Source organism: Prionailurus viverrinus, chromosome D1, assembly GCF_022837055.1.
Source record: "Prionailurus viverrinus isolate Anna chromosome D1, UM_Priviv_1.0, whole genome shotgun sequence".
NCBI lineage: Eukaryota > Metazoa > Chordata > Mammalia > Carnivora > Felidae > Prionailurus > Prionailurus viverrinus.
The window spans coordinates 30,691,014-30,717,935 of NC_062570.1; the positions used below are offsets into that span (position 1 = coordinate 30,691,014).

The 26,922-nt window shown below is 49.7% G+C and overlaps 1 protein-coding gene across 1 annotated transcript in view; it reads right to left on the bottom strand.

Moving 5' to 3' along the window:
* IGSF9B (immunoglobulin superfamily member 9B) overlaps positions 1-17,881 on the bottom strand; it is a 46,515-nt gene extending 28,634 nt beyond the window's left edge. The window contains exons 1-3 of the mRNA XM_047823285.1: positions 17,818-17,881; positions 6,752-6,949; positions 4,850-4,996 (exon numbers count right to left, since the gene is read on the bottom strand). Coding sequence (XP_047679241.1) covers positions 4,850-4,996; positions 6,752-6,949; positions 17,818-17,881 — 409 coding nt within the window. The remainder of the gene's footprint in view (positions 1-4,849; positions 4,997-6,751; positions 6,950-17,817) is intronic.
* Between the last annotated feature and the right edge of the window lie 9,041 nt (positions 17,882-26,922).

Genomic DNA, 26,922 nt, shown 5'->3' on the forward strand with positions numbered 1-26,922 from the left:
CTCCTTTTTTAATTTTCTTCTGATTATGCCAGGTTATCCCCACACTACCACCTGATTTGATTGTAGTTTTGACCAATATCCATCCTGTTTGGATAATCAACTGTTCAGAGACTCAGTCTCATCAGTCTGAGCTGCTTGTAGAGGCAATCAGATCACTCTTAACCTCTTGGACTTTCATTGCTTTTAAAGTGACAAGGAGGGGCCCCACTTTTAACCTTGAGTCCTAGGGTTCACAATGCCTGGCTGAGGCAGGACATTTTTAGCTCATCTCAAGGTACCCAAAGACCAAGTTACAGTGCAGCCTGCCACTAGTTGGGTAACCCTGGACAAGTTACTCAGCCTCTCTGGGCTTTACCCAAATCTGGCCCCCTCCAGTATTGAGGTGAGGAATAAGTGAGATACAGTTTGTGAAAGGGATCTTGTGAATATAGATACGTGTGAAATGTTGGTTATTTTGCCATGACTATCATCATTGTCATCTCCCCAGAGACATCTGAGGCATCAGTGAGAAGCTTTGAGGGGCGCCTGGGTGGCTCACACAGTTGAGTGTCCAACTTCAGCTCAGGTCATGATCTCACAGTTTGTGAGTTCAAGCCCTACCTTGGGCTCACTGCTGTCAGCCTGGAGACTGCTTCAGATCCTCTGTCCACCTCTCTCCCTGCCTCTCCCTGGCTCACACTCTCTCTCAAAACTAAAATAAACATTTTAAAAAGAGAGAGAGAAGCTTTGTGATAGGTGTCACCTCTCCAGACAGCGTTGCCCCGAGAACCAGTCAGAGTGCTTTGAGGTTTGGTACTGTCTGCCCCCTCTTCTGCCAACCTTGTCTGCTACCATATACCCCTTCACTGTGCTCTAGCCACCCTGGCCATCTTTGTCTTTCTCAAATGTGCTAAGAATGTCCGATCTCAGGGCCTTTGCATTTGCTGCCCTCTCTGTACCCAGACCTCACTCCTTTGGTTCATGCAAATCTTTGCTAAAATGCTATCTCTGCCTTAAGTGGTCAGCCCATCTAAGATAGCACTTCTAACATTCTCTACCCCCTTAGACTATTTTATTTTCTTTAAAGTACTTATCACTGACTCTCCCTGAGAACAAAGATCTTTTCAGTAAATCACACTGCATGCCTGGCTTTTAGCACAGTTCCTAGCTTGTAACAGAGCACTCAACGAATGTCTGCTGAATGGATGAATGAATTAAATGTACATACATACACACACCTACAGACCAACACAAATTCAAACACATAAAACTTCCTAGGAACAAGACCATGGCAATACCACTTTCTTCAATCATTTCCAAAGCCCTTAACTCAGTGTGGGCACACAGAGGGCACTTGGAGAATGAATACTGAGTGAATTAAGAAGCATAGTTCATCACACACAAAACACACACAATGGACAACTTCAAGCACATCAATACTCATCCAGCATCTAATATAATAAAAATGATGGCAAAAACCATCCCAAATCCTTATAAAGGGATTCTGGAATCCTAGCTTCCAGGCCTCTCATGCTGCCCTGGAATGTGTGCTCATCTCCAACAGAGCCCCTCTTGCCAAGCCTGTCCCTGGAAATATAGCCACAGCCTCATTACCTCTGGTGTCAAGCTTAAAAGAAAAGATAATAAATTAAATTACGTCCTGAAGTGACAAATTAATTACTAATTACATAATTACTTTATTATTTAGGTGCTAATCAGGAAAGTACTTTGAACAATCTCGAGTTTTCAGGAAAACAATGGTTTGACTCTCAATTATTTACAGAATTAGGTGTTAGCTTGCCAGCTGCATTTCTAGGCTTAATTCTTTTTTACAAGTGCTCTATAATTAATAGTGCAGGTTAGAAATAGACTGGCCTCTCCTCCAAGTAATTCACCAATGTAAAGCAAGACTTGGCTTGGGCTTTTTGGGTATTTTATGTGATAAAGGAATAATTGGGTTTGTTTCCACCCAACTGGTCTTTAAGAAAACACAGAAGGAGATTGAGACCATTTATAATTCTAATTTTTCACTGGCCTTTCATTTTCCAAAGGTGATCTCTGTCAGAAAATGCCTGACACTAAACATTCTAGTTTGGAAGCAATGGAATGCTGGCACTCCAGGCTCTTTCCTTCCATAATGGAAATATTTATGCTGGAAGGAACCTCAGAACTGGGGGTGAAAGGAGGAGGGAATAAAGGGAGACAGCTGTCTCACCTTCAAATGTGTCTGCTCTAATCTACCCACTTGGGAGGCAGGCTCCTTGGTAAGGGCAAAGCCCCAGTTTAAACCCTGGAGCAGATGAGGGAACATTCTTAGCTTTTCTGGCCAACACTTTCTATAAACAACCTCTATGAATGCACTGACTCTCCATCTGGGCATCTGGGCATGCTGTTTCCTCTGCATGGAATACCCCTGCACCCGGCTAACTCCTCCTCCCTAGTTGGGTCTCTGCACAGGAGTCCTTCCCTCAAAGAAGTTCTCCCTCCTTTGTTCTCCCAAAGCCCATATTGCAATTTTCTCTGGACTTACTGCCTCTGGAAGTTTCCTTAAAGCTGAGTCTGGATTGGGCCCATTGCTGTGTCCCCAGAGCCTGCCACAGAGCAAACATCCAAGATGTGTGTGTGTGTGTGTGTGTGTGTGTGTGTGTGTGTGTGTGTGTGTTACTTCCCTTTATTTACAAAATCTACAAAAAGCACTCCAGCCTGATCTTCAGGCCCAGGATATACAGGTTACTCATGTAAATACTAAAAGCCAAGACTCAAGATGTGTTATGAATGGATAATTATTGGTGAGTTTACAAGAACTTTCAAACTACTACAGTCCTCTGCATCTTCCAGTCTGAGGACCTTCCTATATACCACCTCCCTGCCACTACTATTTCATTTGATTTCATCTTTTTTTCTCTCTTGAGAAAGAGAATGGCCAGCATCTGACCCACATGTAATTAATGTCACAGACACTATGCAGGACAGTTTCTTACACAGCATTTCATCTGATCTTCACAACAGCTCTGCAAACAGGCATTGGTTTTGGTAACTGAGGGAGTTGATGCCCAGAGAGTTGCCTGGGATCTTACAGCTACTGAATGCATGAAATAAACCAAACCTTTTCAAGGCCTTCTCCCATGCTTATTCCACTCTAAGTCATTGTGAATTCTCACAGAACCAATTCCCACTCGTGCAAACTAATATAGAGACGTAATACAACACACAATCTCCAATTAAATTCTACCTTCCTGTCACGTGAGTGCCTACTGAACACCTGATGTCTCAGGTCACTGAGGTGGGCGCTGCCAGGAGGACATGAAGGGAAAACAAGGTGGTTCTTGGAGATTACAGCCCAGTTTAGAAAGGGCATAAGAGAGAAAGAAAGCAACGTGCGGACTCTTGGCTCGGTGTTCAATCAGCGAAGCTTTTTGTGGCAGATTTACCTTCCTAGTTATGTTTTGCTTGGGCTAATATTAAGATGAGTTTTCATTCTCGGCACACACAACAGCTGGCATCAAAAGGAGGTGACTCAAAAGCTTGCTATGTGGTGGGGACAGCCCACCCAAGACTTAAAGTAAGCCTCCAATCAGTCTCTTGGGACTGACTGACAGGAGCCAACTATATCTAATGGGTTGGGCAGCCTAGACCAACACTGTTCTAGGACCACCATCGCTAAGTCTGCTCTTCTCAGATAACAGTGCCCTGGCTAAAATACTCTGTTCTTTCAGGACCCTGGAGAGGTTCTCAAGCCAAGGAACATGGCCTGCCCCCCTTGGGAGGAATGACCCAACCCCACAAGGTAGGGCAGAGAGAGCCATCCTTCAGAGCAGATCAATACTATGAGAAACTTCCAAGCCAGGAACAACATCAATTTCTCTCTCCCAACCACAGCATCTATAGTCACAGATATCAAAACCACAAGGACCCAAGCTCTGTGTGGCACATCCAAAGCATATATGCCGCTTCTCCAGATTTTTCTCCACAGTTCCAGTTTCTCCTGGCTCCTCTAGAGTATCTCCTCCCAAGTAAGGACTCCCAGGGACATAAGAGAGACTCTCTTGTGGAATGCACGCAGAGGGCCCAACCCCTGGTGTGGTCACAGCCTTAGAATCAGGCCCCCAGCCTGCACCAGCACTGGGAACTCAACTAAGTCACTTGGGCCTCTGCAAAGGGCTTTGTTGCCTTTTCCCAAACACTTGAAAAGCATCAACACATAGCAGTTAACTGAACTATAATAACTGATAGCCATTAAAATGGTTACTCTTCACAGGATTCTTACATTTTCTTAGACAGTAAACCCAGCACAAGAAGGGACCATGTCTGGGTTGGCTCACCATCATTTCTCTTCCCCTAGTGCAAGGCTAGGCACACAACAGACACTCATTACATATCACTCAAATGAACATATTTAACAAGGAACCAAGATATTAACCTAAAAAGGAAAATGGTTATGGTGGGGCTCCAGAAATCCCACTAGAGCAAGAAGGCATTATTTGGACTAGCAGGGTCTTCCCAAGGCTGGGAAATGGTGCCAGATGCTATAAACTGGGCTTCGACAAAGCCTTAAACCTCCTGGTTCCAAGAACCAGCTACCTACCTCCCTCTGAGGAACTCTGACTCCACCACCCACAGCAAACCCCACTTCGTGCTCAGGGAGCTGCTCCTCCTATGCACCTCTGTTAACCCAAGGCTCTAGGAAGACAACTGAAGGGGCGTAGGAGGGGAGAGCTACTAATACAATGGGGCCCAGCCCTGATGAGGCTCCTCTTTGTGGCAGAGATTTGGGGCAGGAATAGTGGCTTTGCCTAAAGCAGGTCCTCAGAGAGCAGTCTTCTGGGTCATCCCCCACCCGCCCAGCCCCAGGAATGAGGCCCATACACACCGTTGATGGTAAGGTGGACCCAGCTACCATTGTGAAAGGTGTCATATTGTTGGTCCAGCATGAGCACTTTGCACTCGTACCAGCCCTGGTCCTCAGAGCGAACCTGCTCCAGTCGCAGGGATGCTTTATCATGAAGACTTGCCCGGCCTGCAGGAAGAAAGTGGACAAAAGCCCAGGAGGCCATCAGGGTGAGGCTAGCGGTGTGACACCTGCCAAAGGCAGAGGACCCATTGTAACCTTCAAACCATTTCCCATGATAGGACCCCAAAATAACACCTCGCACCAATCCCAGGCAGTAGGCTGAAAGGAAAAGGCACGCAGCCTTGCCATGGAGCCACTCTCCTGGTCTCGGCTGGCCCAGCCCCGCTGCAACTGTAACTCTGGGTTTGGCCCTGGGAAGAACCTCAGTCCCTCAGAATACTCTTATTCTTTTGGAGATCTCTTGGGATAAAGGAAAGGCATGGGGGATGCAGAGCTGAAGAAAGAGAGTGGGAGGGAGCGAGGGAGGGAAGCAAAGGTGCAAATAGAAGAAGGTGAGGTATGGGACTCTAGAGCAGGCCCTAAACCTCAATTCAGGCTGAGTGACATCCTTCTCCCACCTGGGTCCCCACCACCAGCATCTCTCTGCCTGTCTTCCCTATGGTAAAGCAGAGGAAAGGCAGGCCAGGGACCAGGGTGGAGAGGTCCCCTCCAGGTGCTGCTGCCCATGCCTGAGACACTGCACATCTAGCCAGAACCCAGTGTCCCCAAGAGCTAAGACACCAGAGCCCATAAGCCCAAGAATGAGGACAGGGCTGGCAAGCAGAGCAAAGGCCCCCCAGCTACCCTCCTTAACTCTATCCTCCTCCCCATTAGGAGGCCATCTTTGTCTCACTCATGGTGATGAGATGGTAAGAACTGCGGCAGGAGCAAGCAGAATGGGAGTCTAAAATGAGGATACAAAGCAGCCTTCAGGGTCCACCTTCCCCTCACCCACCACCTCAGCCCAGCCCTCAATGCCATGTCACCACCTTCTCAGTTTTCATCCTGTCTCAACACTGGCAATCTGCCTAAAAACCAGAGCATCAAATGGCCAAAAACAGAGTGAGAGAGAGAGATAAATGGAAGCTTTCTGAGAGATGCAAATCAGACCTCAGAAGTCTGACCTCAAAGTCCTGCCAGCTTCCTGTCTTCCATTAAAATTCCAGCACACATATGCACACGTGTGTGCACACACTCCTACACGCATGCATGTCCCATGCTCTCCTCCCTGGCAGGCCAGCAGACAGGCACTGGTAGTGACTCAGTGAGGCCCTTTCTGGCAGGTGGAACCACAGAGCAAGACACCGAGGGGACCAGGAGGAGAGAGGCTGGAGCAGCAGAGGAGGCAGACAGCAGGTGCAAGCCACAGCCACAGCACTGCCCGGACCAGCCTCAGACATTTACTTCCACTGCTCATGGATGAGATGAGGCCCCAACTTCAGAGCTAGAGGGAGGGAGTGGGCAAAGGCAGACAGAACAAAGTCTACAGTGCCACCAGCACACCTGGCCAAGGGCAGCATGGCTCTGACTCAGCTTCTTTCTGCACAGAGCTCCCCTTCTGCCCAGCTCTCCTCCCCTGCATGGTGGGCTCTCTAGGCTTCCCTGTCCTTACTCCTGCCTCTGCCCCTACACATCTACAGCTGTGCAGTGATGCTTTGTGTCTGCACCACCTCCTCTTCCCTCTCCTCCCCACCACTTAATTAAAACCTACCAAAGTGCAAACGATGGGAGGAAAGAGGCAGAGACTATGGAGAAAAGATAACAGACCAGTCAGAAAGATAAGAAGCAATAGAAAGGCAGGAGGAAGAGTGCCATGACCGTAACCACTGAGAGCAAAAACCAGGAGAGGAAACAAGCAGCCCCGTGCAGCCCAGAACTTACCTGCATACTCAGGGTCCACATGAGGGGGATAGTAGCCAAACTTGATGAAGATAGGGATGGGCACCCCAAACTTGAACCACTCCACGACATAGGGTGGGGGCTGTCCCGTCACTGGGTGAATCACATCGCATCGCAGGACCACGCCCTCACCGGCTCTCGCAGTAACAAACTCAGGCTCCTCTCGAAGGCCGTGGGCAGCTAATGGGTCAGCAAAGTTGGGATGCACAAAGGGAAATGACAAGGAGATCCTGCCCCAGCAGCCCAAGAGGCAGCCCCTTGCCCATGTCTAGGGACCTCTGCATTCCCACTTCCTCCCCAAGGCAAGCGGCCCACCCCAGCCCTCCTCCTGAAAAGTAGTCCAGTCACTTCCCAGAAGGTCCCCAATACATTTTTAACCCCCTTAATCCCCTCTCTGCTCATACCTCCCACAGCTCTGGGGGCCCCAGCTATCCATGAACCTGAGACAGGTAGGAAGGGGAGCAGAAGAGGAGAGAGAAGCAGTTCTTTCCAGTCCTGCATGCCAAACCTTCCCTCCCCAATCCCAAAGAGCAGATCCATGACCATATCCTCCTCCTTTGAACTCCCAACAGTCCTAAGGAGTCTGGCTACTGAGAAAGTAAAGGGGCCTCAGCCTCTCTGTGGAGACCTGCAGCCTGGATTACAGAAGCCTGCTGTAGCAGAGGGTAAACATGGAATCTCTTCCTGTGCAGGATGCTTCCCACCAGAGCCTGGTAGGAGCTGCAGAGCCAGCCTCCTCCTACGCCCCACCCCCAGCTCAGCCTGATGTTCACAGCACAAAACAAGAGTACTCCATACAGGAGCAGGGGAATCCCTAACAAGCTGAGCAGAGGCTGCTCATGGCAACACCAGAGGGAAAACCCCACAGGCCTGACTAGCCTCTCCAGGCTCCTGCCTCCCACGCCCCACCACACCTGCTACAAAGAGGGGAACAGAAGGGTCCTCCAGCCCTCCAAATTCCAAGCCCAAGACATCACCATTAGGATAGCAGTATGCTGGCGGCAGAGCAGGGATCCTGGGGCTGCTAAGTTCAGCCAGCTAAGGAGAAATCACCCCACCTTTAGTAGATGATAAAACATATGGCTGGATAGGGTGCGCCTATCCTGTTGGCAGCAGGAGGGCAAAGTGGAGAGAGACCCATCCCCACCCACAAGCTGGAGGACACAGAGGACAGGCTAACTCAGGCACTGCTTCTCTCACTGGTCAGCCTGTTCATGAGCCCCTACAGGAGGCATGCCACCTCCACCTCCAGCCTGAAACTGCTCCCTCCCGCATGAAGCCTCCGTGCCCACAAAGTCACCTTGTCGAGCTTGCTTCCCAGTGAAAGGGATAGCCTGGAGAAGCCTCTTCTTCCTGGCTTCCCTCACACTACCCAACACAATTACAGAGGAGACCTCCCGGGCTCTCCCCATCCAAACTCACCTCCCCTCCCAGTCCCTGCTGGGCCGCTCCAGGCAGCACCAAGGACAGCAGCTGCTCTACTAGCAGTGCAAAGCCAAGAGCTGATGGACCCTCCCAACACAGAAAGGATGCCCAAAAGAACAGCGTGTCTGTTTGTCTGTCTGTCTGCCTGTCATGGTGCTTCTGTATCTGACTCTTACTGCATCTCTGACCCCTGTGTGCTACTGTCTGTCTCCTTATCTCATCTCTCTCTTTGCTTCATGTCTCTGTGTCTTTGGCTCTTTCTATGTGTCTGTCTCTCTGATTTTGTCTTCTGGTTCTGAGACAGAAGTCTCTCTCCTACTCCTTCTTCATGTGTCTCTGTGCTGTTCCATCTCAAATCTTCAAGTCTCTCTGTCTCTGTCTCTTCCTCTTTAGCTCTCCCTCTATGAGGATGCTTCTACTTGTCTTTCTTGGTTTGTCTGTGTGTGTGTGTGTGTGTATTGGGGAAAATATGTGGATTTCTTTTCACCTATGCACTGAGAAGGGATTCTGCCTGCTTTTCTGTGTGGAGGTACCTCTATGTGCTTATGTTTCTGTGTTTGCGTCTTTCTGTGTCTGTCTGCATGTTCGCTGTTCATCTGTGTCTCTCCTTCTCTCCCTCCCCATCCCCCTCTCCCTCTCCTCCCTAAGTTGCGGAAGGAGGAGGAGGCAAGCCCTTCTAGAAGCTGATTGGCTACTGGTGACATCACTGTTTTCTAGAGAAAGAGCTAAGATCACAGAGTATTTTTGGAGCAGAGCGGAGTGTTGCACTCACCTGCCAGAGGCCCCAGCAGGTTTCCCAATACCCCCACCCCCAACCTTGCTTCAGGCTAGGTTTGAATTCCAACCCCTCAGGGAAAGATCCAAGAAGGCCCAGCTGCAGCAGGCACCTCCCCCACAGCCCCAGAGGCACCTGGATAAGGACAGAGCCTGCCTCCTAGCCTCCAGGAGCACAAAGGCTGATCCTGGACCCAGAAAGAATGGGCAAACAGTGGGCACCATGTGTGAACAGGGGGAGCAATGTGTGTGTGCATATGTGAATGTGTGTATATGAGGCTGCTCTTGGCAAAAGGATGTATGTGTGGATACATGCCTGTGTGCATGTGACTAGCTCTTAGCAAACGGACAAGGATGAGTGGGGGGGGGGGGGATGCTGCATGTGTGAGTGTGTATACGTTTGTGACTGTGTGTGTATAGCACAGACTTTCCAGGAGGTTAAAGGAGGAAATACAGGAGCCTGGGAGAAGAGGAAGGAGGTATTCCAGGGCCTAGTTACCTGGTGTGCAGGACAGAGGCTGTCCACAGAAGGGGGCCCCTTCCCAGGGCTTTGGCCCCTAGAGCCTAAGGCAAGAGGCAGAGGGGCAAAGAAAATGACCAGCTCTGCTGAGCAGGTGGTTGCCCACTTTTAGCAGTGAAGCTCGGCTCTGTAGCACCATGGCTACTGGGGTTGAGGGCTCTGGAGAGCAATGCCAGGAGGTAGGTTGGCTCCAAAATGGGTTCCCACAGTGCCTCCTGCTCAGTGCTGCCTCATTCTCACCTCCTGGCAATGAGGCAGCCTCATTCACACCTCCCCCAGCACTGGGGCTGGCTCCAGGTTTCCACTTCCACCCCCAGCCAGCCCCTGGGCTCAGGACTGAGCACCCAACCCAAGGCCCACCCCCAAGCCAGTCAGCCCCATCCCTCATCTCTGCACAAGGACCCTTTCAACCAGGGACAAGCAGCTGGAGAGAGGACTCAGTGAGATAATCATCCCAAATATGATAAGCAAGGCAGAAAGAGATGGAGTTTCCCAAGAAGAAAGCAGAGGCGTGGGAGCTCCTGGCCCAGCCTCTGCACTTGGTTCAACCCATTTGGTTTTCTGAACCCTGAAGTACTTATCACCTTCCTCAACTCCTCAACACACACACACACACACACACACACACACACAACCCTCTCACTCCATCACCTACAAGCACTTCTTCCTAAGCCTGATCCTTCCTGAGCCAAAGCATGTCTAATAAGACACTTTCTCTAGAAAAGCTCAAAGCATGAAACAAAAGTAAACAGGGTGGCAGTAAATAGAGAAGGGGTGCTTGATGGAGGAGAAACTCTCACCTAGGACACCAAACCCAAATTGAAGACTTTGAAAGAGACTCAAGAAACCAGGAAGGAGAGAGACACAGAGACAGACACAGTGCAAACCTGACACAGGAAGAGCTCAGCCCACAGCAAGAAAGAGAACTCTGGGGCACAGAGGACCCAAAGACATAGGCCTTCATAGGAGCCCAGAATCAGGAAGACAGAGCAGAGGCTATTCGTTCAAGAAGCAAGTGGGCTTCTCCCCAGCAGATTGACTGGAGCAACTGCCAGTGGGCAGGGGGCAAGAGGAGGAGAAGGAAAGGATCGAGAGTGACCTGAAGTGAGGAGGGGCTGCAAGAGGCAGAGACACCCCCAGGCCCCTTCCCCACCAAAGAAGCCTACAGCAGCCCAAAGAGGTGTGGCAACAACCTCAGAGGGGAAACTGGCATCTGCAGGAGTGAGGGTGGTAGGAGCCCATGAGGTGCCCTGGATTCCACATACCTGTTTTAGAGAAGGCAGGAAACAGCAATACCCTAAGCCGAGCAAATCTGCATCTTGGGGCTCTGCCCAGCCCACTTTGGAGTTGTTTTCCCAGGATAGGGTAGAGAAAGCAGGAGAACAAAGGAAGATGAGGTAGCCCCTGCAGTCTGGCTGACCTTTCAGGAAGCCCATAGGGTACAGGTCTCCTGCTCTCTAGGCCAGGTGGTGCCCAGCAGGCAGCCAAGTCCAGGTTGCCATTGGATCCCCTGTGGACATAGAACCATGAGGAGCCAGGCTCTGGCACAGCCCTTGTGCCCCACACTTACAGCCTGGGGCTCTTCCACCAGAGCAGGGCTGGGGGAGGAAGGGTACCTGAGAATGAGAAACACTAAATGCCTAAGAAGTTCTAGGATCCAGGGCAGGGAGAGCTTCAGCTGTCAAGCAACCAAACTTCCTCTAAATACCTACCACATACCAGGCTCTGTGCCTGGCGTGTAACACAAATTTCACTTAATGCTCACAATGCCCACCTGATAGAAATACTACCAGCTCATTTTCACAAATGAGCAAACTGGGAGGCTACCTGGCTCAGCCAAGTCACTCAGGTACAAGTAGGGGAGTCAAGCTCCAGCTGCTGTGTCTCCTCCTCCTCTTTGCCCACACTCATTGACAATATCCTGACCAACCACAGGCCCAGGCACCACAGCCTCTCCCACATTGCATCCCAGACATCCCAGACACTTTCCTCCCTGAGTCAGAGGGCAGACCTTCTCCACTACACATTCTGCTTAGGTTCCAACAGCCAGACCCATGCAGCCCAAGACCAGAAAAGGATGACAAGGTGGGTCTGTTTCAGAATGCAGCTGGTGCTCTCTGGCTGGCTCTGGGCTCAGCACTACTCAGCACCTCTGGCTACGTCCGGCAGTGGCTACCATAAGGGAAGACCACTGGGTGAGGACCAGCCTCCTTCATTCATGAGTACAAATCCTTACTGAAGCCGCTGCTGCTGCCTCCTCCTCCTCTTCCTCCTCCTCCTCCCCTTCTTCCTCCTGCTCCTCCACCCCCTCCTCCCCCCCCCCCCCCGCCTCTTTGTCCCCAGCCCCCTCATCCTCTGGGCACCAGACTCCCAAACCACAGGCCTGTTGTCTAATAATACCAGCGACAGCCACCGCCACCTCCATCTGCCAGCCTAAAAATAATCCCTGCTAGTCCAAAAAAGGCACAGCCCCCAATAGTCCCCCAATCGCTCCTCCCCAACAAGACAGAAGGCTCCAGGAGATTCCAGGAAGCCGGGGACTCAGGCTCCCAAGGAGCCTCCCACAGAGGTACACACCCAGAGGGATGGCATGAGGAAAGCAGAGAACAGAATCCCTATTGCCCAAAGCAAAGAACACTCTACAAATATGAGATAGACAAGAGGCCTGTGTCCAAAACATCGGGTCATGTCCTTGTTCTTTCCAGAAGGCAGGTGGGCTAGAAGTCATCTGGCCATCATTCTGCCTCCATCAAGAGCCCCCACACCCAGCCTAAGCAGGTTCTCAGAAATGTCCCTACCTTCCATGGTCTCCATCAGTGTCCTCCCAGCCCTTCTGGCCCCCACTCCCCATTAAACCTCTCAGGGTGGGAAGTCAGAGGTCAGGTGAGCCCAGACAAGCCCTAGCCAGCAAACCCTCCCATCTTCCATACAGCAAGGCATGGAGGAGGGAGGGGCAGGAACTGCAGGCCTCCTTCCTCCTGTAGGTGACTCCTTCCTAACCCTCTTGGCTGGGCTCCCCTTGAAGCCCATGAGGCAGTGATGCTATTAGCAACTTTAATTTGCTCTCAGCTAGATTGTATTTCCAAGAGCCTTTTCCCCATGAGCCACTGACAGGAAGCAGTCAGTAATTCAACCTCCACTCTGCTCCTTTAATGGCTCCTCAGCAGAAAGGCAAAGCCACACCCCACCCCTGCCACCTGGGTGGAGGCCTGCACCCTGCACACTCACACATGGCCATGTGCACACATGTGTTCCAGAGCAAACAGGCAGGCCAGCCCAGCCAGGTGAGGGCACCACGAGCTCTGCCTGCCACTAGGCCACCCTCCTCTCCTCAAGGAAGACAAGATAAGAAAGAAAGGGGGAAATTGAAGCTCCATATTTACTTACAGTAAGGTGTCAGCATTCCCTACTCTGAAGCCAGAAAATAAGGACAATAGCTCACCTTATACAATTTGTGAAGGCAGGTCTGTGTGCAAGCTGTCTGCCACAGACCTTCCTGGTGGGTGCCAGTGACCAGGAGGGAGGTAAGGGGAAATGTGGAGGGGAGGGGGGGCTGGAGATACAATGACAGGCAGAGGGGACTATCCCAGTCCCTTCTCTTCTCAGAAGGACAGTTAAGCTGGTTGGCACTTCCCTCAAAGCTTTGGCTCACATGGAACTGTTCTCCAAAACCCTTACAGAGGCCCTGTCTCTGCTCACCAGTCTCCTGCTTATTCACGCAAGAGAGAACAGAAAAGCAGGAAGATTCCTAAGAAAAATAGGTCAGCTGCCTCGGGCAGATCGCGCTGGCACCCGTGGGCAGTGCCCCTGAGGGGGCCAGGCTACAAGCTGCCTCTGCAGTCCCAGCACCCTCTCCCATCTCCCCAGGGACCCAGCCCCTTCTCTACTCTATCTAGAGTGCACTGGGTTAACAGGCAACTGATGCCAGAGCCCACTGTAGCAAGACAGGCCCATTTTTTGTCCCCTGGAGCTCTGTCTGGGTTTGTCCCCCATTTAGGCTTTCTCTCAGGGACATCAGACATCCTTCAATCCAGTCCCTGGGCTAAGCCTCCAACTTTGGAAACTTCTGGGCTGTCTAGACTCAGGTACAGAGCAGGGGGATAAGGAAAGTAAGGCATCTGCTCTGAGTACAGTCTGGCTGCCAACTATAGCACTTGGAGGGGAGTGACTCCCCACCTCGTGCCTGGAGCCTAACTGTCCCCCTGTCATCCTGCATTCTATACACATGCATGCAAACACTCAAGTGCACACACACACACAGGTGTGTGCACACACATGCACACACATAAAAGCACAGGCATGTATACATACACACACATGTAAACATGCACACACATAGAGGCATGTGCACACATCTCCAGACAACTCACACCAATTACAGCTATTTTCATAATTCAGATCCACTCTTCACACAAGCTGCTTAACCAATGCCAGGGAGCAGACAGAAGAAAACTGCCCCCCTGAAACCCTGGGCCCCAGCCTGAGAAGGTCACAGGATGTGTCTAGGAAGAGAGGAGACTTTCAAGGGGAAGAAAAGTGCGTTAAATCTCAGGCCTAGCCCTGTATAGAACATATCTCCCGGCCTTCACTTCCCTCCCCCTGCCAGCACACAGGAAGGCTGGGAGAGAGAAGAAAGCAGCCAGCAGGCCTGAGAAAGACAGGGCCAAGGGAGAAGAGAGAGCAGCAGGCCAGGCTCTGAGAGCCGCGCCCTGGCTGGGGTGGGCAGAGGGGAGAGAAAACGCAGGCATCAGAAGAGCAGTGCCAGGAGCCAGGAAAGAGGGAGGAGCAGAGAGATGCTGAGTTTCAGCATCTCCCCAGCTAGGCAGCCTCTGCTCCTTGGGTAACCAGATCCCAGCTTTCTGTCTCAGAGCCACAAACATGAAACCACTGAGCTCTGGGACCTGCCTACTCCAAGTCTGGCACATGTTGGGCCTCAGGTCAAGAGCTGAAAGCTGATTCTTCCCACTGCCCCTTTGCCATGCCCTTTCCAACACATCCCTTCCTCAGCTTCTCCCAGGGTGTATGCTGCCAGACACACCCCTGTCTCTGGCGAGTGTGTGAGGGATGCACACACACAGGCGCGCGCGCGCACACACACACACACACACACACACACACACCCCACTTGGCTACTTGCTGAGCAGAGTCCTTTGCTGATGGACTGCCCATGGGGTCTTGCTAGCAGCCTCCTGGTCTAAATCTCCTCCCTGTCATCTTCATCAGCAAAAGGAAGAAGGGAGAGTTAAGGCCAGGCACTCTACCAGTAGGATCTGAGTCAGAACCCCACTTTATTTGGGGACGCTGTAGTCAGGGATAGTCCAACCACAGAATCTGTGGTTGACAGGAGGAGGCAGCCTTGGGAATAAAGGTCCAGACTTCTTCTCCCCTATGGGAGGTCCAGAGTCATCTAGGCATGGCCCAAGGTCCTGCCCCAAGTTTCCTCAGTCCAGGATGTTGAGGCTTCAATTGCCATCTTCCAGATTCCAGATGCCTATCTTCTCCCTACCCTCCCCAACCTCTCCACTGACCTCAATCACCTCCCAGACACAAATGATCAAAGTCAGATGGGAAGCCCATCCCTAACTGTCCTAACCCGACACTGGCTTAGGGGCCCATTCCCTTTTACCCCTCTACTAAAGCAGCCCCTACTTCGGCCAAACCCTAAAGGTGGCATCTGAAAGTCCCTCCCTGTCAGAAATCTCCTCAGAAGTCACCTCTGCCAGTCAGACAAGAGCTGAGCTGTCACACAGAGCCAGCTTTTGAACAGTGACTGGTATTTCCCATATGAGCCAAAACCCTGCCACACAGATCCCCTCCCCCTCCCCCCAGAGTCTGTGATGCTAGGACCTGCTTGGCTCCTGGGCTCCCTGCATCCTTCCCACAAGCCTCTCTGGCCACTGACAAACTCTGAGTTTTGCAGATCTTTCAAAGAATTTCCAAGTAGTCCTGAGGTCTGCACACCCTCTGCATACCTCCCTGGGATTCAAAGGAAAAAGGGGTTCTGCCCAGGCAAGGTCAGCCTGTGAAAGGGTACTTGATTCCTACAGAGGCAGTCTTCTGAACTTCCCTCAACACACTTCCAGCTCCCAATGCCCTGAATGGTCCAAGGGAAAGAAACTGAGAAGGGGCCTGGAACTCCAGAGATACTGAATGTAATAATAATAATAATATTCACATTTATTGAGCAATTACTATATAACAGGTAGTCATTCATTTCTTTACAGCACTAATGTTCACCAAAAAACCCTGCAAGCTCATACTGTTAATCCAATTTTTCCATTGAGGCAAGAGACATTTAAAAGGTTGAGCAACTTATCCAAGGTCACAAGGCCAGCAAGTGGCAGAGCCAAGATATGAAACCAGATCATGTGACTCTATACCTAGGTCCTCAACTACCATATATATTGGCTTTTTAAGCTAAAAGGACTCCAAGACCAACAGAGGTGGCAGGCTCAAGGGTGCATGTCAAGCCATCCCAGACAGAAGGACCTCTCCACACCCAGAAAGAGGGTATAACCTTCATGCCCAATAACCTTCAATGTTGTTTGGAAGTCCTTCCTTCTGTCTAGCCATTCTGTGTGTTGCTGCCATTTGCCTTTATTCTGTGCTTAAACTTGCACAAAGTCCATTCCCCTCACCCTGACTTCTCCAGTTTAGAAGCTATTTCAGAGCCTCCTTTCAGTGTCTCTTTTTTATTCAAAGATCCCAGCAGCTCCTTTTGGTGCTTTCAGCGACAGTCCCATAGCAGGAACGTACCAAAAAATGGAGGGGAGGAGGACGAGGGCATTGGAAGACTACAAGGAAATAGGGGAAAGGAGGAGGCTGAAGCTAAGAACAATTTCTCACACACAACTCGACCGATCTCACACCTACCCCCATTTCATAAGCTTCTGAATTTCCCTGGCCTCAGTTTTCCCACCTGACAAATGGAGTTTTTAAGCCATCCAAGGCAACGTACCATTTCACAAAATTACCCTCCCTTCACCTTCCTCTGGTTCGGTTTTCAGACTCACTCCCCTCCTCCAATAGCATGGAAGACATTCCATTCTAGAAACTTTCTCAAATCATTCCTTTCTCCCCCTACACACCCTCAGACAAGAGAGGACCCTGTCTGTAAAAGGTGCCTCCAGCGAACCCCCTCTACCCTAGCGCGGCTGGGAGCGGGTTCTCTCTTTGCCGGGTCCTCCCTGCTGACTTCCACCCACCGACGGGTTTTCTCCCCGCTCTCCTCTCCTCCCAGCTTTGTGAACTTGCCCGCAGCTGGGTCGTGTCTGCGTGGTGAAAACGGTGAGCTCAGAGTCCTCGCACCCTCCGGGCTCCGCTCCTACTTCCATACAAGGGCCGAGAGCCTGGGGTGCCACCCAGAGGCTTGTAGGTCGCTTTGCCCGTCTCCAAAGCAAAAGCGCGCGCGCTCACGCACGCATTAACCAAGTCGCTGGCTTCCCTCTTGTCTCTTCCCCAGCTCAGACAGGGAAACCAGAAAAAGAGAAACCTCCCTCCGCTTCGAGATGAGGCAGTGGGGACCCCTACCCCGCCACCCTCACACCCAGCCAGCTCTGCCTCACAGCCGGTGAGGGCGACGTGGAGTCCGCACGCCTGGGGCCCGCTCTTAGGGAACTTTTGCCTGGCCAGGGCCCAGGTGAGGCTAAGACAGGCGCGGGCGCCTGGCAGGGCTAGGCAAAAGCGGACACTCCCCTGAGCCGGCCAAGAGACTCCCTCGTTTAACCTGCTCTTCTCTTTCGGGGCTGCCTGCGCCCCCAGCCCCGCAAGGGGAATCCAACCCCTAGCTGCCAGGATGTGTGATCAGAAGGGATGCGAGTTGGAGTTGGGGCGCCCGCAGGGTAGAAAAACCAGTCCCTTTAGCTAGCTAGCCGTGGGTGCCGAGAGTCCCAAGGCTGGACTGTGAAGCGGTGGCGCTGCGCGGGGCTCGTGCGTGCTGCAGCCTACCCAAACACCCACAAACTACCCGGCAGCCAGAGTTAGGAAAGCCGCCGACTCCCCAGCGCTAGAGAAGGCGGTTGCTCCAGCAAAGAGCACCTGGCTCGGCACGCCGGTATGAAACCCTGAGGCCGAAGGTGGACAAAGTCACCCGGATCCCAAGATCTTTTCCCGAGTGCCAGGTAGCCCTTGGATTCCAGCCCCTTCCCACCCGGCCCCTCCGGCCCGCGGCCCACAGCGCTTCCCCGCAGTGCTCCGGAGCGCTCCTCAACCGAACCAGAGCCTCGCCCGCGGAAAGGCGCAACGCTCAGCGGGGCCGGGGAGCCCGAAACGAAGAAGAAAGGGCTGACGCCGCGGAGGGCCAGAGGAGGGGCGCTGCACTTCAACTCACCTTGAGCCGCAAGACCTCGGGTGCTGATCACACTTGCTATCAAAGTGGCCACATACCAAATCATAGTACTACCGCGCGCCAGCCAAGAGCCTCATCCTATCGCAAAGTGCTCCTGCGCCCGCACACTTCTCGCGCCCGAGCGCCTGCTCACGCCCGCTCGCGCCCGCCTACGCCCCACGCCGGTGCTCCTGCAGCCCCGCCGGCCCGCTCTCCATCCCTCCCCGGCTACGCTCGGCTCGGCGCGCAGCCTCCCCGGCCCCCGGCGCAGCGGCACCTGCACTACTAGCCCCGGCAGAGCGCAGCCAGCTCCACGGTGAAGCCTACCAGGGCCGGGCCTCCGGGACCGCCCCCGCCGCCCTCCCATTGGACACTGCTCGCAAGCCTGGGGACCGATTGGCTCGAAAGTCTGTCCGTCGTGGCGCGAAGGAGGCGAGCCCATTTCAAGGTGCGTTGAAGTGTGGCGAGCACAGAGCCGCAGAATCATGCGCATTGCCAGGGAGAAGGCGTTGTAGCGTCTCTGCCCTGTTCTGTTCTCTGCTCACACTGCATGGCAAGTTCCTGGTGAAGGGAATGGTAGCTTCTTGGGCTTGCTAACGGGACCCTGGGAATCTCAATTACCCCAGAAATGTCAGAAGGGACGTCGCCCCCGCCCACCCAGGGAACCCAACATCCGGTTTCCAACCAGCAAAAAGCAGTTCCCTAGAGGACCATGCTGATTCAATGATGGGGAAACCCAGGAACGGGCAGGGCAGCCTGGGAAAGCTAGGGAACGTCCTTCACTGGAGATCTTTTCAAAGAGGTCACACAATATCCCCCGCCCCGCGCCACTCCTTTCCACACACGGACATTCTTCCCTCAGCAACGCACCCCCTTCCACCCAAACATGATATTGTTAAGTTAAGCTCCATCCGGCCTGAAGGCAGGTGGATGACTAAAATGACCTCCAAAAGTCACTCCAATTTAGAATGAGTCATTGGCTCAGCTGAAGGAGTGTCAGAGAATCTTCTCCCCCCCCCCCCCCCCACACGTACACACACTACCACCCCCAGTGCAGGTCATTGTTGCTCATCATTAGTAAATCTCTACTTTGAGCAATAAAAGTGGTTTTTTTTTTCCTTGTCTTAAAAAAGGCTGCCTCTTCATGCATAAAATTCCTCCCCTCCTCACCTCTCTGAGAATTTAGTCCCATCTCAGCATTATGAAGCCAGGATGGATTTGTAGAGCAGTTTAGGGGGTTGGGATGGAGGGACCCAGGGAAAGGGGCTGATGGACTTCTTACTCCTACAGAGGAAGACAGATGAGGCAATTGCAAGGTCTCCATATTTCTCAGTCTCTCTACTCTAACCTCTCATCCCCTCCCCCAACACAGTTGTATCTGCAGAAGAAATAAATGAGTGTCATGGAAACATCTACTATAAACAATCACCTCACACCAGTGTTCTGAGGCTGCAGTGAAGATGTTTGTTCTTTCAAGGAGTGAAAGCAATGTGAGAGTGCCACAGTTCCCTAGGATGGGCTGTGGGCCAAGGAAGGAAGACATAGGGGCAGCAAAGGGGAGTTAAGGAATTTCACCCTCTCAAAGCATTCATTGGACACAAAGCACTGGCTTTGAGACATGAAGCTCCTAAAAGGACATGAAGCTCATAAAAGAGCAAGAAGGATACTTGCTTCTGGGAAAACACATCCACACAACATGCATCAAAACTGGCCTTGAGTGCTAGAGGAACAGCTTTCTCTGAAACCTGAGCCCTTTTAGCTCATAGTCAGCCAGGAGGTGGAAAATTGGGATCCCCCCTCCCCACGGCAGAGTATCAAATCCCTGGAAAAGGTTTATCATCTGGATATAATCTGGAGAACCAGAACATCCTACCACTACCCACCCACTCCGGTCATGTAAACACACTCAAGGTGCATAACACTGAGGCCATCTCTCCTTGGGCGTTTGCTTTAGTTTCTCTTTCTCTGCCTAGATGCCTTTCTTGGGAATATGAAGTGAATTGGAAGCTCTGGGCCCCCATTGATGGGCTAATTCCAGCCAGTATGCCAAAGAATAACAACTTCACTCTCAGCATATACATACACACACACACACACACACACACACACACACACACACACACTGTCCCAGCGTTCTCGGGCTGTAAAGCCTTACTGAGATCCATTTGCAGAAATAGTGATAAGAGAATTCTTCCCTTTCCAAAACCTCCAAGCAGCTAACTGGTGTAGAGAGAAATGCTGAATTCCCAAGGGCAAGCCCCAATTCCATAAGGAAGGAAGAGGGGTGAAAAGCATCTGTGCTCAGGTAAACATTCTTCCAGTGGCATGCAGGGTAAGGAAAAAGATGGAGCCACTCTCATCATCCATCTTGATTGTATCTGCTTGGCAATCTTCTTTGTCCTACTCACTGTAGTGGTTTCTGCTAGGGAATTAAAACTGTCAGGTTGGCAGGAGGGGAAAAAAAACCATAAAGAGCTTGATAGCATGAGTTGGGTTTGGAATGTGTACAAAAGAACTATCTAAAAAAGAGGCTAAATTTCTTCTGAATAAGACTATTGGAGATGGAGTGGAACAGGGAGTGAAGACAGAGAGCAAAGGAAATAAAATTGAGATACAAAGGGAAAAGTTAATAGCATCACCACCATCATCATCATCATCATCATCATCAGATATGTCTCAGTTTGGTTTCATCTCAGCTCAAAAGAGATATACTGTTCCAAGTCACAGTGAGGAATAGGTCCCAGTAAACCTTCACCTCTTGGCATATGGCTGGTTTCTGGACCCAGGAAGGATGGCAGACCCTCTCTGGCATGGACACATCCAGTAGAGTATTTGAGATAAGCATGGACCCCAGCTGTCCAAGAGGGATGTTAGGGAAGAATGAAGCCTCTCTCATGAGCAGCTTCTAGGTACATGATTAATAATCAATGACAGTAATAAATGCAGTGTATGTATATCAGGCATAGGAGTATATGGCATCCCTTCTTTTTGGAAATACAAAATGCTAGTGTTATCAGTTACTCTATGAAAAAAAATACATCTAGCTGCCTACCTATATATATCCATAGGCCCTTGAAGCTGACAGAAGCTTCATATCTAGGAGAAGAGGACACCATCCGCACTTCTTCCTCATATCCACTGAGCAAGTGGGACTCAAAAACAATAGTCCACTCACCTGTCATCACTTAGCTTCCTCAGCAGTTGCAGACATCTCTGTAGAATCTAGGTTAGAACAGTTGTTAGGACAGCTGCCTGTGAGGAAGAGAGGCAGCTCTAAGTCAAAGCAATTTACCCAAAATAAGCACCAAAAAGCATGTTTAGTGTTTATATAATTAGGGAACTGTATCAGTTATCTTGTCGTATAGAAAACCATACCAAAATGTAGTAACTTAAAAAACAAGAGTCACTTATTTCCAAAAAAAAAAAAATCTGCAATTTGGAAGAGCTTGGTGGGGGCAGCTCTTGCCTACTTTGTATGGTATCTGACCAACTGGAGGATGGAGGCCGTGTTTCAAGATGGCTCACTCTCATAGCTGCCAAGTTGATGCTGGCTAGTTAGCCAAAGCTATAGGCAAAGCTGTAGTTCTTCTCCATGAGGGCTTTTCTACAGGCTGCTTGGACTTCCTCACAGCATGGAGGTTGGGTTCCAAGAGCTGCCAATCTAACAAAACCAAATGGAAGATGTTTTCCATACTGTTTGCCGGAGTGGCTGCACCAGTTTGCATTCCCACCACAGTGCAAAAGAGATCCTCTTTCTCCACATTCTCGCCAACATCTGTTGTTGTGTGAGCTGTTAATGTTAACCATTCTGACAGGTGTGAGGTGGTATTTCATTGTGGTTTTGACTTGTATTTCCCTGATGATGAGTGATGTGGAGCATTTTTTCATGTGTGTGTTCACCATCTGGATGTATTCTTTGGAGAAGTGTCTATTCATGTCTTTTGCCCATTTCTTCACTGGATTATTTGTTTTTTGGGTGTTGAGCTTGATAAGTTCTTTATAGATTTTGGATACTAACCCTTTATCTGATGTATCATTTGCAAATATCTTCTCCCATTCCATCTGTTGTCATTTAGTTTTGCTGATTGTTTTCTTCTCTGTGCAGAAGCTTTTTATTTTGATAAGGTCCCAATAGTTCACTTTTGCTTTTGTTCCCCTTGCCTCTGGAGACGTGTTGAGTAAAAAGTTGCTGCAGCAGAGGTCCAAGAGGTTTTTGCCTGCTTTCTCCTCTAGGATTTTGATGGCTTCCTGTCTTACATTTAGGTATTTCATCCATTTTTTTAAATTTTTTGAATGTTTATTTATTTTTGAGAGAGAGGAAGAGAGACAGAGCATAAGTGGGGGAGGAGCAGAGAGAGAAGGAGCCACAGGATCCAGAGCAGGCTCCAGGCTCTGACCTGTCAGCACAGAGCCCAATGTGGGGCCTGAACCCACAAACTGTGAGATTATGACCTGAGCTGAAGTCAGACGCTTAACCGACTGAGCCACCCAGGCACCCCATTTTCATCCATTTTAAGTTTATTTTTGTGCATGGTGTAAGAAAGTGATCCAGGTTCATTTTTCTGCATGTCACTGTCCAGTTTTCCCAGCACCATTTGCTGAAGAGACTGTCTTATTCCATTGGATATTCTTTCCTGCGTTGTCAAAGATTAGTTGGCCATATGTTTATGGATCTATTTCTGGGTTCTCTGTTGTGTTCCATTGATCTCAGTGTCTGTTTTTGTGCCAGTATCATACTGTCTTGATGATTACAGCTTTGTAATACGTCTTGAAGTCTGGGAGTGTGATGCCTCCAGCTTTGGTTTTCTTTTTCAAGATTGCTTTGGCTATTCAGGGTCTTTTCTGGTTCCATACAAATTTTAAGATTGCTTGTTCTAGCTCTGAGAAGAATGCTTGTGTTATTTTGATAGGGATTGCAAGACAAAAATGAACTTTAGAGAAAATTCCTACAAAGAAAGGGTTTGCAAACACTATCTAGATCTTAGAATTTTCTCACTTCAATTCAAGCTGCTGCCACTAGTCCCAGGCACACAGGAATGTAAACTTCACCCTTATAAAAGTCTAGCCCATGTTTGAAGCAAATCTTTTCACCTTGTTTTCTCTTAATACTCCCGGGACCAGTCAGCATGTTTTAAAAGAACTTGGAAGGAGAGAAGAAAACAAACAAAAGGAAATTAGATTTCGAAAATATAAATATCTAATCTTAAAATCTGATATAGGAGAAGTGGATTAAACTTTACAGGATTCTCAAAACTTCTTATCATAAGAATTTTCCATCTCAGCTCAAAATGCTTGCAAAACTTTGTAGGCACCTTGCTTGGCTTACTTCTCTCCCAGATCCCTCTTGGGCAGATGGCCCCTGGTCATAAATTGTTTTTCTGGACACAAGTAGTTCTTCTAACAATCCACTTTGCCCTCTCCAAAAATAAATTCCTGAAGACTATGTCTTAATAAAATTCAAACTGAATTATGATTCAAACTTTTCAGAGGTTCAAAACTTTCCCTAGTCTGTTCCCACTTTCCCTAAAGGCTACATCTTGGTTAGGTGGTAATGATTGGCCCAGAGACAGATCCAGCCCTTCATGGCTTAAGACACTTGTTCTGATCACCATAGGATCATTTTATGATATTTCACCCAGATGAGTCCCCAAGCATGGGAAGAGAAACTATCTATTATAGAAGGGCAGTAGGACATTGCTTAACTATACACTAGTCATCAGTCATGTGCATATGTTAGATACAGCACACCAGTGAATGGGAAGGAGATGACATTCTCCCACAACCTGCCCTGATCATATATGTATGCACAGGTGCCAGTTCCTGGAACTGTAGCCATACTATATTCATTTCTTGTCTGACTGACAAGGGAACAAGTTCTTGTCCAAGGAAGAAAGTAGATCCACTATTTAAGATAAGTTTATCTGAAAACCAGATACATAGCCCCCTCAGCCATACCAAATTCCTCTCCTCTTTCTTCTTGGTTTTCCAGACCAGCTATGAACAATCTCAAAGAAAGCATGTTTCATGTTTCTCTGGCTTAATCTAAGAATGCAGAAAGGAGGTTCTCTGTTTAATATCAAATTTGTCCACAGAACTCAGGTGCCCCCATGACACCCCTCCTTATAAGGTGCCCCACAAGAATATGCTGCCATCAGTCTTCAGCAGCCTCTCACCTTGCCAAGGACTGCATCATATAAAATGTTATTTCCAGGACTCCTAGGCAACTCTGGCCCACCTGAGTATACTCTTGCCTACACAAAGCTAAAGGCCCAGCCGTGAGATGCTGAAACTGCAGTGACCCCACTTACACAGAAGTCTAAAAGACAGCTAGGAATCAGGACTCTGCCAAACAATCCCAGCTCTGGCCTTAGGAAGTTGGTGTTCTGAGTCATTCTTTTGTCTGAGTTATGGTTTCCCAATTTGCAGAAAGGACAGTAAACCGAAGGTAGAAATGAAGGTCTGCAGAAAAAGAATCTAAAGATTCTTATGTGCTGTTGCTCTGTCTCAGTCCCAAACAGTCTCAAGCCATAGCCCAACTCCACGCCCCTGTTATACTATATAGGAGGAAATTTGGACCTAGCTTTACCCCAAGACTTTTGAATTCTCAGGGATTCTAGTACAGTATAGAAGCTTTCACAGAGGTAAATGGAGTCATGGACTAGAGCAGCTGGCATCATTGAAATTGGCAAAATGTTGACATGAGCAGAATATCAGAAAGATGTGGGGAATCAGCCAAGAAACAGGTCATGCTAGAATGCAAGAAGGGAGAAATCAAGGACCTAGGTCAAGAAACACCAGAAGAAGGAATTCTCCAGGTAACAAGTAGCCGCTGAAGAGCAATTCACAGTCAGCACTGTGCTAAGTATTGAGGACGACACAACAGTGACAGACCAGGATCCCTATCACTCAGGAGCTTAGTATCTAGTTGGAAAGATAAACATGACCACCTGAGCAATACTTAATAAACTCTGTCAACATGGAACCTAGAGAGAGATGGTGGCCCAGACTTGAATTGCTGTAGAACCTCAAGAAAGTGGAGATGGTAGAAACAGGTGAGAGCTAAGTAGAGGAAGTGAGATGTGAGCCAAATCTCAGAAAAAGGAGAACAAGAGACAGGATGGATGAAACAAGACACTGCAGTCAAGGGTAACTACTGGTCTGTCACCCCCTGAGGGCAAAGAGTTTACTAGTTTACTGCTCTCTAGTGTCCTAGTACCAGCACGTAGTGGATGTTCAATAGAGTTTCGTGGGAAATGAGTGTACAGAAGTGGTAATAAAATGACACGGCTGGCATGTCTGTGGCATAAGGCAGAAGCTTCCATGTTTAGAGCAGAGACTATGTTAAGGGGGAATGAGAAAATAGGTCAGCTAAGAAAGGTGAGAAGGAGGAGTAGGCAAATAGGAGTAACACAAGTGCATATAGGGTTAATTAGAAAGGTAAGGAGGGAGGTGGTGAGAAACAAGTCTGGGCCCAAGAAAAAGCTGAGGAGAAAGCATGTCTCTTGGCTCAAATAAAACCAATGGGCAAGGAGTTGGGGGGATGGGGAGTGACAAGTAGTCCAAGAAATAGTGTGGGAAGGGTCTGTGCTTCTGCTTTGGACCCACAGATGGATGGGCTGGGGATGGGGGAGGAGAACAGATTCTGGAGCCACAGCTGGAGGGCTTTACGGGGTCTATTTCTGGCACACATTCGACCCTCAGACCTCTCATTCTTGGACCCCTCCACATTTAGTTCTCAACCCCCACACAAAAGGGTCTTGTGTGGGAGAGCTAAGAGATGCCAAATGCATCTTTATTCCATTGCCTCCCCCTCCACCCCTTCCCCAGAGCCTTGGCTCCAGTATTGCTCTGCCAGGTGCAGGAAACAGGAAGAGAGGGGCTGGGGACCAGATGTGAGCCAGAGGTCGGCTGGAAATGTCAGCTCCATCCTCCCTGCCTCCAGTCCCCTTACTCTCTGCTGCCTCCTCTCTAACGCCCCATCAGCGACGCTCTATCCTTACCCCTTCCCCTTTTGTCCCTGTCCCCATCCTTCTTTCACTGCCCCCTGTATCACAAGACCTCACTTCTCAATCCTCTCTCCTTCTTTTCCTCTCTATTCCTCCCTTTGTTGGGCTTTAGAGTGGTGTGGAGAGCCTGGAGACAGAACTGGATTTATTCTTGGAAAAAACACCCATGGCAGAGGGTACCACAGCAACAAGTTTCCATGGTGCTTGGCCACAAGGTAAATATGCTATGAAGGAGCAATTACTGGACTCAGAGTTAGAAGACCCGAGTTCCATCCCTGACTTACTTCACCAACAACATATCCTGAAGCTACTTATGTAACTTCCCTAAGCCTCATTGGGAATTCCACCAATGTCCAACCATTTAATCAATAGCTGGCATTCACAAGTATGTATTGAGTACCTGTTATGAGCCAAGAATTCTGCTAAGTACAGGAAGAGCAATGTAGACATGGTTCTTGCCTTCATATAACTTACAGTTAATAACTAGTAGGGTTGTTCAGAAAACTAGAGTGAGCTAAAGGGTTAACACAATGGCCAGTCCATAGTAGGTATTCAAGAGGCACTGTGCACAGAAAATATTTCAGAATCCCAGTAAGGAGAGCAGTCTGGCCTCATATCCCCCATGATATGAGCTGCTACATACATGTAGCAGCTGCTACAACACTGGTTTAAAATTAGAAGATGCTGCTGAACTTCTAACCTTGCTTGCAGCCCAGTGTCTGTTTCTAGGTGGTTAGAAACTAGGGAACAACGTGAGATACTAAAGATTTATCTGCATAGGAGACAAGATTGCCCAATCTAGGAAGGTTCAGATATGTGGGAGATTCTGGTGGATGTGCTTGATAAGGGTGTATTCCTGGGGGTGGGATGGGAGAAATATATAAATGGTGATAGGAATTATTTGGGAAAGGAGAAGAATTCATCCAGAACCCTGACTTCTGAGGGTTTAAAAGCTAAGCTCCTTCCCCAATCCCTTTCTAGGAAACCAACTTGGAAAATCTTGTGGACTTGGGGGTAGTCACAGATCCCAGGGAAGCCCATGACAGGAGTATCTTGTGAAAGAAGGCCAGTTGGGGCACTGAAAAGAGAGTCTCATAGGGAA